A 12,880-nucleotide genomic window follows, 5' to 3' on the forward strand; every position below is an offset into this window, starting at 1 on the left:
ATTATGTGTTTTGTCCATACTTGTTTCCCAAGCACCTGCCAGTGCTGGGCACACAGGGGGAAAACAGGTAAGTAATGGCAGAATTAGTGACTAGGATAAAGCTATATAATCCAAGGAGCCCCAGCTGTATTGATCACTTCGGGATCCTGAGGCCCAGGAAGCGACGTTCCTTCCCTGGAGCCTCATACTCTCACTCCCAATCCAGCCCCCCCCCCCCGCCCCCATTTGCTCTCTTCTGCCAGTGAGTCAGGTTGGATCAAAAGCATGACTTGCTTGCGTCTGCTTTAAATGAAATAGCAGCTCATTTATATATATATCATTTACTTGGCAGCTGGGGAAGAGTTGTGAGCTGAACTGAATCACAAAGAGAGAGGTGATGATATCAGTGGGGAACCTGTGGACCGGAATGGGGTTGATCTCCATCTTGTAAGGTAGCTGCACCCAAAGTGGCCCTTCACAGGCTCAGGTGGCCATTACACTCTGCTCCCTCTATATTAGCTCTTGGTTTCTTCCCAAGTCACAGTGGGGAAATGGAGGCAGTCAGGGCCAACTCCCAGCTGGAACCTGGAAGGGGGTCAAACATAGTCCATGTCACGGTGGGAAAACTGAGATGATTGGGGCTGGGACCAGTGTCTCCAGTGGTCTGCACTCCATGGCTGGCTGATGTAACCTGGGCATGGGGTGGGCAAGGTTCGGGGAGCAACTTCCACAGGAACCTTGTCTCTTCTGTGCCTGACTGACCTCAGTGGTGGGGTCAGTGGGCTCCTGCACTTCTGGCCAGTTTTGGTCACTATGAGGCTCATTTGGCAGATGGAGAGAGAGAGAAAGAGAGAGAGAGAAATTGATGTCATTATCTATCATTTCTGCTGCTTCTGGAAAAAATTAAATGGCTCATCCAATGTTGGGGGCTCACAGGTGACTGAGGGTGGAGCCAACTGGGGGCTTACTTGTTAGGCAAGACATTCAGGTAGAAGGAAGACAAGAGAGAGAACAGGTGCCTGACCAGAGGCACAGTGCATAGAGCGTCAGACTGGGCTGCGGAGGACCCAGGTTTGAGACCTTGAGGTCGCCAGCTTGAGCGTGGGCTCATCTAGTTTGAGCAAAAGCTCACCAGCTTGGACCCAAGGTCGCTGGCTCGAGCAAGGGGTTACTCGGTCTGCTGAAGGCCCACGGTCAAGGCACATATGAGAAAGCAATCAATGAACAACTAAGGTGTCGCAATACGCAACAAAAAACTAATGATTGATGCTTCTCATCTATCTGTCCCTGTCTATCCCTCTTTCTGACTCTCTGTCTCTGTAATAAAATAAAATAAAATAAAACTTGTTAAAAAAAAAAAGAGAGAGAGAGGGCAGGTGCAGGCCCTGTGGTGGGAACTGTCTTAATAGCTCAAGGAATAACAAGCCAGCTGATGTAGCCAGAGTGGAGTGAGAGAGGATTGAGGGCCGGAGGAGAGGGCAGAGGGGACAAGAGAGCCTTGTGTGACCGTGAGGGCTTGGCTTTTATTCTTAGGACTATGGGAACCCAGCGTGGATTTTTAGCACTCTCAGAAAGCTGAGCTGGGATTAGAACCTGGAAGAAGCCCTTGACTCTTAGCTTTAATTAAATTCTGAGTCAGAGTCCTGGCTGGGTGTTCAGTTGGTTAGAGCATTGTCCAGCTATGCCAAGCTTGCAGGTTCGATCCCTGGTTAGGGCATATACAAAAAAGAAAGTCAACCAATAAAGCATAAATAAGTGGAACAACAAATTGATGTTTCTTTCTCTCTCTCTCTCTCTCCTTTCCTCTCTCTTTAAAAATCAATCATTGCCGCCCTGGCCGGTTGGCTCAGCAGTAGAGCGTCGGCCTAGCGGGTGGAGGACCAGGGTTTGATTCCCGGCCAGGGCACATAGGAGAAGCGCCCATTTGCTTCTCCACCCCTCCGCCGCGCCTTCCTCTCTGTCTCTCTCTTCCCCTCCCGCAGCCAAGGCTCCATTGGAGCAAAGATGGCCCGGGAGCTGGGGATGGCTCTGTGGCCTCTGCCCCAGGCGCTAGAGTGGCTCTGGTCGCAACATGGCGACACCCAGGAGGGTCGCAACATGGCGACGCCCAGGATGGGCAGAGCATCGCCCCCTGGTGGGCAGAGCGTCACCCCCTGGTGGGCGTGCCGGGTGGATCCCGGTCGGGCGCATGTGGGAGTCTGTCTGACTGTCTCTCCCTGTTTCCAGCTTCAGAAAAATACAAAAAAAAAAAAAAAAAATAATAATAATAAAAAAAAAATTTAAAAAAAAAATCAATCATTGCCCTGGCCGGTTGGCTCAGTGGTAGAGCGTCAGCCTGGTGTGCAGAAGTCCCGGGTTCGATTCCAGGCCAGGGCACACAGGAGAAGCGCCCATCTGCTTCTCCACCCCTCCCCCTCTCCTTCCTCTCTGTCTCTCTCTTCCCCTCCCACAGCGAGGCTCCACTGGAGCAAAGATGGCCCGGGGGCTGGGGATGGCTCCTTGGCCTCTGCCCCAGGCACTAGAGTGGCTCTGGTCGTGACAGAGCGATGCCCCAGAGGGGCAGAGCGTTTCCCCCTGGTGGGCGTGCCGGGTGGATCCCGGTCAGGTGCATGTGGGAGTCTGTCTGACTGTCTATCCCCATTTCCACTTCAGAAAAATACAAAAAAAAAAAAAAATCAATCATTGCCTGACCTGTGGTGGCGCAGTGGATAAAGCGTCAACCTGGAAATGCTGAGGTTGCCGGTTCAAAACCCTGGGCTTGCCTGGTCAAGGCACATATGGGAATTGATGCTTCCTGCTCCTCCCCCCTTCTCTCTCTCTCTCTCTCCCCTCTCTATAATGAATAAATAAAATCTTAAGAAATAAAAACCAATCATTAATTAAAAAAATACTTTACATTTGGAGTCAGAGTTCTGGGTTCAAGTCCCAACTCTGCTGAATGAGTTATTGAGGGAATCATGCATGTCATTTCCACTCTGGGATTCAGTTTCCTCATCTGTAACCACAGATGAAGTTTAGTCACAGAGCCTCCCTCAGTGAGATGTGATAATTAAAGATGATGACATAGAGAATGTGCATGTAAGCCCCGGCTGAATGGCTCAGTGGGTGAGAACATTATCCCGAAGCAGAGGCTGCTGGTTTGATCCTGAGTCAGGGCACACACAGGAACAGCTTGACGTTCCTCTCTCTCTGAAATCAATTAAAAAAAAAAAAAAAGAAACAATGTGCCTGTGGGATGTGTGGTCATTCTCGAGTGTGGGTCTGAGGTGATGTGCCTCTTGTATTCCTGACATTGGACTTGTGTCCTTCGCATTGTTCCCTTGATCAGTCCATTTAGAGGTTTATCAAATTTGTCGATTCTTTTAAAGAACCAGCATTTTGGGGGGGGAGGGAGATTCCATTAATTTTTTCTATACTTTCCTATTTCATGCATTTCTGCTGTTATGTTTTCGATCCCTTTCCTGTCACTTACTCTTCTACCTTTAAGGTGAAACCTTTGGTCATTGATTTTAAGATCTTTCTTTCTCTTTTTCTTTCTCTCTTTCTCTCTCTCTTTTTTTCTTTCATACAAGCATTTAAGACTTGTTTTATGATCTTTTACATAGATTCTAACATTTTGATTAAAAAGTTAAAATTATATTGCAGAGTGAATTGTGTGGTGTGTGAATTATCACTCAAGAAAGCTGTTTAAAAATTACAATGCAGCCCTGGCCAGATAACTCCGTTGGTTGGAGCATTGGCCTGAAGCGCAGAGGTTGCTAGTTCAATTTCTGATAAGGGCACATATAGGAGCGGATTGATATTTCTGTCTCTCCCTTCATCTCTGGCTAAAATCAATAAATAAAAATTTAAAAATATTACAGTGCAAAGGACCTAACAATACAGCCACAAACAAGGATACCATAGAAGAGACAGGATTGAATTCTGTTCAGCCAAGTTTCCTGAGACCCGTCTTGCAGTCTGCCACAGTGGTAGCCTTTGGTGTGGGCAGGAATGATACTCTAGTTTAACTCTAGACTGGGCTGCAGTAAATCCCTACTGGCCTCTGGGAGGCAGTGGCTGTTCTGGAGGACCACACTGCCGCCTCATCATTTTTGCTCCTGGCCCAGAGACTTTGCATGGCCATTTCCTCATCCTCTTCTCTCACCTTCTCAATGCAGCGACCTCTCATCCCACCTTGACTAGCACTCCGCGACCCACTCATTGCCCTCTTGGGCTCCTGACCCTGTTCTGTGCTTTACAGCACATGTAACACCTTGCAATATCCTATGCTCATTTATTAATTTATGGTTTATTTTCTTTCTCCTCCCAAGAACATCAGCTCCCTCTCTGTCCTGTTGTGTCCCCACTGACCCAAACAGAACCAAGTACACAGTCAATGCTCAATAAGTGCTACTGGATAAGGGAAGGAAGGAAGGAAAGAAAGGAGAAAGGAAGGCAGGCTTCCTGGCCCAGAGTGGTGAACTTGCTGTATGACCTTCAGCTGTGCCTCAGTTTCCCCAGTTGTAGAAATGGGGCCATGCTGCCCATGACCTCACCAGTCCCTCTTGCTACAAGGCTATGGGTGTTGTGTTTGTGGCTCCGGCTCCCCCGGGGCTTGCTCTGGCCTGGCTGCCCAGTTCAGCCGTCTCCCAGGGGACCCGCTCTGCTGACACCGGATTCTTTCCTGGACTGTCCAGCCATCTGGCCGACACTCGATCCCAGCCCCACTTCCAGGCCAGCGTCCGCCGACCAGCCCGCTTGGGCCAGGGCCCCAAGACTCCCTGCTGAAGGACAAGAGGCCGTCTGTGTGGTCTCTGGGAGGGTGTGGTGAGGCCAGGGCTCTGCCAGCACAGGCAGAAGCCCCAAGGACTGGGGACAGTGGCAGAACCAACAGCCCAGAGCCACTGCGGTCAAGGAGACAGCACCAATTGAGGGTGCTGCCCAGCCCTGTGCTCTCCGCAATCCACCCCTGCTCACCATGGGGACCCTCAGCTGTGACCCTGCTCCACGGCTGACTACAGCACCCCTGGGCCGGCGGGCCACAGAGTGCCAGATTCCAGAGACGGGCCTGAGGAAGACCTGCGGGATGGTCACCTTGGAGAACGGTACACGCAGGCCATGGAGGAGGGGGGGAATGGTGGTGGGACCCTTTCTGGAAGCCCAGTGAAAAACAGGAACTTCTGAGGGGTCCCTGCCCTTCCCCAAACCTCAGTTTTCTGTCCTGTAGGAAGGGTGTAAGCATAGTGTTTCTATGGCTTTTGCATAGGATCCCACCCAACAAGAACTGAGTATTTTATGGGTCTTGTATCTTCTAGGTGCTTAGGGTGCAGCCATGAACCCAGCAGCCAAGGGCCATTGGGGGACAGACACCAGGCAAACCAGTGGAAAGTTTGTGGTGTTTTAAGCAGTGAGGTGAATGTTCTGACCATGATGTTTACTGCGGGATCTTGGTTAGGGTCCTGGCCCATGCCTCAGTTTCTCTGTTGGTAACAAAACATCTGGACTCGGACTCTATGGCTCTTGTGGCACTGATATTTTTGCAGAATCCATCAAACATTGCGACTGTGACACTGGGCCTCAATTTCTCCATCTGTGACAATGAGTCTCTGTGTCTGGTCCTTAGTCACCCCATCCCGAGTGTCCCAAGACAGGAGGAGGCTGCTTGCTCCGCAGCCCCTCCCCCTGATTTGTGTTTGACTCACAATGTCTGTTTGCACAGGCAGCTCCTGCTCCCCCCACCTCTGCCATGGAGGGGGGCAGGGAGCCTACCATGTTTCAGGGGACCTAGGCCCAGGCCATGACCTGAGGGCTTTGGTTGCAGGCTCTGGGCCGGGCTTGTATGCCCTGCCATCCACTGTTGGCTACATCAACCACGACTGCACCAGGGTGGCCAGTCCTGCCTACTCACTCCTCCGGAGACCCAGCGAGGGTAAGGCCGGCTGGTGGGCAGGGAAGTGGGGGTGAAGAGGGGTTATGGGAGGCCTTTTGAATCTCCAGGGAACATTTATTTCACTCTGTAGATATAGGACCCATTGAGCAAAGCAGGATCCAGGTGGGTCACTTGACCCCTGGTTTGCTGTATGACCTCAGGAAGCCCCTGTGCCTCTCTTGTCCTCTGTTTTCTTACCAAAGAAGAGCATGAAAGGAATAGTATGGTAGTTAGGCCCTGAATTTGCCTTCTGCACTTTGCACATTTCTTGCTGCTTGACTGCTCTGTGCTTCAGTTTCTTCCTCTGTAAACAATGACAATAAGCTCCCTGCACATTTGTCAGATTTAAATAAACATTAGATACCTGGAGATGTTCATTAAGCAAAGGTTAAATGCCTTATAAGTTTTCTGACAATGCTGGGCATCTAGTCAGAAAAGTGGGCTTGGAGAGTGAGTGCTAGCTTCAGTTTCTCCATTAAAAGGCCAAGGGGGCCTGACCAGGCAGTGGCACAGTGGTTAGAGCATCAGACTGGAACATAGAGGACCCAGGTTTGAAACCCCAAGGTCGCCAACTTGAGCGTGGGCTCACCAGCTTGAGCGTTGTGTCACTGGCTTGAGTACAGGATCATAGACATGACCCCATGGTCACTGGCTCAAGCCCCAAGGTCGCTGGCTTGAACCCAAGATTGCTGGCTTGAGCAAGGGGTCACTCACTCTGCTGTAGCCTCCCGGTCAAGGCACATATGAGAAAGCAATCAATGAACAACTAAGGAGCCGCAACAAAGAACTGATGCTTCTCATCTCTCTCCCTTCCTGTCTCTCTGTCCCTGTCTGTCCCTCTCTCTCTCTCTGTCAATAAATAAATAAATAAAGTAAAAAGCCAGGGGCTCTCCAGGCCTTGCTTACCTCACAGCATGTGGTGAGGGTAGAATAAGAATTCTTTGTTGTTTAAACAGGCAGGGGTGGCGAGACACCTGGTCAGTGGGTGACCTGACTTCTGTGTCACCCGCTTTTCTCCTGGTGAGAATGTGCCTGAAGGAACACCAAGTGCAGGGCTGCAGGTGGCCCCCAGCCATGGGCAGCCGTCCATTCTATCAGTGATTTTATCACCATTCACCCAGCAAGCCTGTCCCCTACATATCAGTGCCCACAAACTCCATCAGCTCATTCTCTAGAGCTGCTCTGAGGTACCAAGTAGGCTAGGGTCCGGGACTGGAAGGGTCCTGTGTGCGGAGTTTGATTCATGTGGACAGAGGCTTATGGGGAGGGGGTGGCTGGCAGAGACACCTTCAGAATCAGAAAAAAATCCCAAACCAACTGAAAAAGAACTCAGGAAGCGGCAAGGAGCCCCAGAAGGCAAGTGAAGGAAGCAGTGTCACATCTGCTACCAGGAAGGTTAAGAACTTAGCCTATGGCCTAAGGCAACCTGGGTTCCTAGTTCTAATGCTAGTCACCGGATACACCTGTGGAGTTGGGGTGGGGGCAGTTAGTGAATGCTCAGGGACTTCTTTGAGGTGGAGGCATGACATCTGGGCTTTGTAGAATGAGTAGAAGTTCACTGGAAGCCCCAGCAGAAGGGACTCCAGGCAGAGCTTGCAGCATAGGCACAGGCTTGGCAGTGGGAAAAGGGATGAGTTGGGATGTGTTCGTTTGTCACAAACATGCTTTCTGTATGTGCACAGGGTCATGTGTGTGCATGTACACATTCATATGTAAACCAATTAATTTATACCTGAATGTGCTTGTAAATAGTAGTAGTGGCAATCACTGTCATTGGTCCCAATTACTAAATGCCAGACACCGGACCACCTCTTCCATGGCTGGTTTCTTTTTCAAACTTCTCATCCTACTACTGAGGAAAAGGAGGCTTTTAACAGGCCCAAGGATGCAGCTCACAGAGGATCTGCTGGGATTTTTTTTTTCAGGGACAGAGAGAGAGTCAGAGAGAGGGATAGACAGGGACAGACAGATAGGAATGGAGAGAGATGAGAAGCATCAATCATCAGTTTTTCGTTGTGACACCTTAGTTGTTCATTGATTGCTTTCTCATATGTGCCTTGACCGTGGGCCTTCAGCAGACCGAGTAACCCCTTGCTCGAGCCAAAGACCTTGGGTCCAAGCTGGTGAGCTTTTGCTCAAACCAGATGAGCCCACACTCAAGCTGGCGAGCTCGGGGTCTCGAACCTGGGTCCTCTGCATTCCAGTCCAATGCTCTATCCACTGCGCCACCGCCTGGTCAGGTTCTGCTGGGATTTTTGTTTTTGTTTTTTTTCCCCCCCAGATGAGTCAGAGTTTAGTTTTGACATCAGAACCAGCGTCAGAGACTCTAGTCTGAGAAATCATCATTTCCAATCTGCTGGGATTTAAATGTAACATAGAGCCTCTCCCTTAAGCTTTTCGCATGCCAACAAATCCAGGCACTAAAAGGATCCTTCTTAGATCCTTAGTTAAGGTCTAGTTTTCCTCACTTTATGTATAATTCTAACTAATCTATAAGCTAGTTTCTCTAGAACTGGTACCCTAGCTCATGGCAGAGGAGAAGTTGAGTGACAGGTTTAATCAGGAAAGTACAGAAAGGCTCATCAAGACAAAGTCAAAGCAGAGATCCAGAGCCTCAGTCATGGCAATCAGACCTCAGTAGGCTGAGGTCCCTGCTTTCCAAGATGGGGGTGGGGGTGTCTGGAGGGTGGAAGAGTCTCAGAGCTAGCCAGGAGTCCTGAGTGGGGGCCTGGGGCCATCAGAGGTGCAGCCAGCACTCTGGGATCCTCTCCCCAGCCTCTCCACAGGACACCAGCCCTGGGCCGGTCTACTTCCTGGACCCAAAAGTCACCCGGTTTGGCCGGAGCTGCACCCCTGCCTACTCTATGCAGGGCCGGGGCAAGTCTCGGGGTAAGTATCTGACCCTATGAGGAACCTGTCCCTTCAGGATCTCAGTGACTCTCCTGCCTCTGTCCTCTCCTTCCCCCCAACCCCAACTTCTTAGAACTTCAGTGTCGTTGAATGACAAAATCCAAGACCTCAGAAGAAGGGCTGGGGACCATAAAAAAAACCTGAATGAGTGAACTGGGCCAAGGTGATGGTGAGCCTGGGCACATGTGGTACCACAAGGGCAGTTGAGCTCATCTTCAGCATCAGGAGACAATAAGGTGCAGTGGGGACTGTGGCAAATGTGCAAGTCCCCTCCCATCCACCCACTCTTTCATCTTTTCACCTATCACCCATCTACTCCTTCACCCACTGATTCATTCATCCCTCCATCCACCCATCTATTTATTCATCAAGCTAACCACCCATCTACCTGTTCATCATCCAATCCATTTATCCATCCATCCATCCATCCATCCATCCATCCATCCATCCATCCATCCAGGATCCATCAATTGATCCATCTGTCTACACACCAATGGATCCATTCATCTACTCATTCACTTCTCACCCAACCATTTAGCACCCATCCTCTGTTCACTGATCCTCCCAAACATGGCCAACTTCTGAGAGTCGAAGTAGATTTGACACATCTTTGCTCTTAATGAGACCTTAGAAAGGTGGAGTTATACTCAGGTGGAAACCATCCCACTTCAGTATGGTCATGTCTGGAGAGAGGGGAAGACCAGGCCAGAGGGGAAGACCAGGCCAGAGGACCCTAGAAGGGCTGTGGGAAAGGCAGCAGGGAGGAGGGACTTTGGGGATGTCTGTAAGGAGAAGCAGCAGCTCCTGGGAGGTGGGAATAGGAAACAGAAGGATGGCCTGGCAGGGGGTTGAGCTTGGGTAAAGACCTAGAGGCTTACAAGAGAACAGACTATGGGCAAGATAGAGAAGAGGGGAAATCACTTGTGGCTTCTTCAGAAGTGCTGTGAACTGCAGGAGGTATGTGGGCAATGGGTGGCCATGCAAGGCCTTTGGTCAGGTGAGCACTCTGTCCATTGCCAAACCTCCTGCCCCATTCTCACAGGTCTGGAGGTGACACCCGGCCCTGGGGCCTACAGCCCAGAGAAGGTGCCCCCTGTACGCCAGCGGACACCCCCGGCTTTCACCCTGGGCTCCCGTCTGCGTCCACAGCCCTTGGACACCTCCGCCCCTGCTCCCAATGCCTATACCTTGCCCTCTCTCTGGGGCACCCAGATCTTCATCAAGCCCAGTAGCCCGAGCTACACAGTGGTGGGCCGCACACCGCCTCCTCGTCCCCCCCAGGACCCCACTGAGATGCCAGGCCCAGGCCAGTATGACAGCCCAGACCCCAATGCCTACCGTCAGCGTCGGCCCGCCTTCACTATGCTGGGGCGGCCTCGTGCCCCACGTCCCCCAGATGAGACGCCGGGCCCTGGCACCCACAGCCCCGAGCAGGTCACTGTGACCAAAATCAGGGCCCCTGCATTCACCATGGGCATCCGACACTCCAAACGGGCTGCCACCATGGCCCCAGACACAACACCCTGACGCCTTTGGATACAAGACACAGGCCAGCACTTAGGCTCAACCTCATTTTACTGTGCCCTGAAGTGGGCTGTGGGAAGACTCCTCCTGGGCCTGGCTTTGGCTGGGGTACGACAGCTCAGAGAATCTGGGGGAGGGGGAGAAACCTCCTTCCTTCCTGTTTTCTGAACTGTCTGAGGTCCTTCTAGGCCACCTGCTTCCTCCAGTCCCTGGGGGCTGTGACCCCATGGCCCTGTGCAGGGTGAGCCTCCTTCCAGCGCCCCAGTTTCTTCTCTCCTGGTCATGCCAGGCCAAGCAAGGCCAGGCAGAGAAAGGGACACCCCTGGCCCTCCCCAGTGGCTGGCCGGAGATGGAGCTTCCTGTGTCCTAGAACTCGGCGTCCACCCTGCTAGGGCCTGGGTCCCCAACACAGCTCAGGTTTCTGCCAAACTTGGGCTATACCCTGTTTCTCATGGAAGCACAGCTTCCTGCCTTGGTCCTAGCCCAAAATCAGGCTGGAAGTAGCCCTGATGCCCTCCCTTCCCCAACCTACCATCTAGCTGCTTGCCAATAAATCTCTGTGGCACCAAGAGCTGTCAGCAGCACACATGCGCATTCATTTAACTCAGGGCCCATTTGTATCAGAAAATCTGACACACTGCTCTCAACATCAAGACACCCAACTCTGCAACCCTTGGGGTCTGGATGGGATCAGAGGAGGGATCCAGAGCTGGGGGAGGCCAGAGGTGTAGCCAGAGCTTTGAGTGGGGGGGAGCCAGGTAGACTTCTTGGAAGAGGGAACGTTGAAGATGGGTTTTGAAGGATGTATAGGAGTTTGGTGTGTTCTAATAGTCATAAGTAGGTGCCCTACAATGTTCTAGATGTTGATAAAGATCATTTAAGCTTAACAACAACTCAGGAGGTAGGTGATGGTTTACCAAGAGGAAATCGGGCTTCAGAAATTAGACATGATAAGCCCCAGTGTTTGTCTGATGCCAAAATTTGAATTCTGGCCATTGGGCTCTGTTCTTACCATTCTTTCTTAGGGATGGGAAGGAAACACATGGATGATGTTGTGTGACTATGCTCTCTTGTGTGATGATACCTGGCCCAGGCCTGAAAAACCTCTGACCCAGAGAGACCCTAACTCAGGAACTTGGAAGGGAAAGACTGCCATTGCATTTCTCAGGGGCAACACCTCAGGGAGGACCCAGAGGGTGCCTAGGATGGGTGTTAGCTCTCTCTAATTCTGTCTTTTCCCCAGCCTGAGGATGCCAAAGTTGAATACACACCCCTTGGACACACATTAAGACCGCTACACACACACACACACACACACACACACACACACACACACACACAAAGACCGCTACACACATGCATGGACACACAGCTGGCCCCTACACTCACATTTGAATACACACCAAGACCCTTACACACACCTGGACACACAACAGGACCCTACACACCCACCTTGAAATGCACATGGATCCCTAATCATATACCTGGGGGGAACCTAGAACCCCTCTTCACATGCACACACATGTTCACATCTGCACACAATATACACACAACCCAACCCTCACAAAGTCCACAAGTATGTAAACCACAATAGAGACACATAGCACACATAAGTCTAGATGGCGCTCCCAACCCCGGCACAGGCACACCTTACTCCCCGCCATCCCTAGACCCAAAGGCCACGCCCTCTGCACTCACTCACCCAAGACCCGGTGGATGCAGAATGGCGACTGCAGCGTGACACACATAGCGTCTTGCAGCATCACCACCAACCCCCCACGCCCCACCCGGTGCCAGCCAATCCCGGCCCCTGCCCCCACCCCCCATCGCCGCCTCCTCCCAGTACGCGGCCGCCGGGCTGTGATCTCATCTCTGATTTATCGATCCGGTTCCCAAACCCTTTCCTCACCTGCTAGCGCGTCCCGGCCTCCTCCTTTTGTTTCCCAGCAGTTAGCCCTGCCTGGGGTGGGGCTGGAGGGGGAGGAGGATCGGCCGAGACGACCAGGAAGCTGGGTCCTGGGGTGACTGTGACATCCAGTTCCCCGGTGTAGAACGAATCAACCCTTGAGGCCTGGGTGTGGACGAAGACGCTGGGGCCGGTGGGCCGGCAGGCCTTGGAGTCTGAGGCCCAAGGGCTCAGGTTGTCCGACAGGACTGGGAAACTGAGGCCCAGGGATGGGCAGCAGAGTAGGTGCTAAGCTTCGCTCACGGTTCCCCCCACCCTCCTAAGACCCAGCCAGCCGAGCCTGGGACTTCTGGGTCCAAGTCTCTGCAGTGTGAATTCAGGCAGATCATTTTCCCTCTCTGGGTCTCAGTTTCTCCATTAGGGCCTATTTTAAAGTACCTTCCGGCTGGAACAGTGGGAATGGAGGGGGCTGACCGTGGGATTGGGGCTCTGATTGTGCCTCCGCTTTCCTCCAGGCCTCAGTTTTCACAACAGTCAAAAAGGGAGGGAGGAAGGTGATCTCTAAGTCTCTGACACTTCTGTCCTTCTAGGAACTTGATCGACGGGTGAGGGGCGAAGTAGGAGATCCATGCCCTGGTCTTGGGTTGGAA

At 51.9% G+C, this 12,880-nt stretch overlaps 1 protein-coding gene and 1 non-coding gene across 2 annotated transcripts; one reads left to right on the forward strand and one right to left on the reverse strand.

Annotated features, from left to right (window-relative positions):
* Positions 1-4,939: 4,939 nt before the first annotated feature.
* Positions 4,940-10,327, forward strand: CIMAP1D (CIMAP1 family member D). The gene is made up of 4 exons (XM_066253403.1): positions 4,940-5,066; positions 5,783-5,890; positions 8,666-8,779; positions 9,843-10,327. Exons 1-4 carry the CDS (start codon positions 4,940-4,942, stop codon positions 10,325-10,327), a joined length of 834 nt encoding a protein of 277 aa, XP_066109500.1.
* On the reverse strand, positions 8,174-8,240 carry LOC136321161 (small nucleolar RNA SNORD52). The gene has a single exon (XR_010728450.1). It is a non-coding gene; the product is annotated as a small nucleolar RNA SNORD52 (small nucleolar RNA).
* Positions 10,328-12,880: the final 2,553 nt, after the last annotated feature.

This window comes from Saccopteryx bilineata, chromosome 1, assembly GCF_036850765.1.
Source record: "Saccopteryx bilineata isolate mSacBil1 chromosome 1, mSacBil1_pri_phased_curated, whole genome shotgun sequence".
In the NCBI taxonomy this organism is placed as follows: Eukaryota; Metazoa; Chordata; class Mammalia; order Chiroptera; family Emballonuridae; genus Saccopteryx; species Saccopteryx bilineata.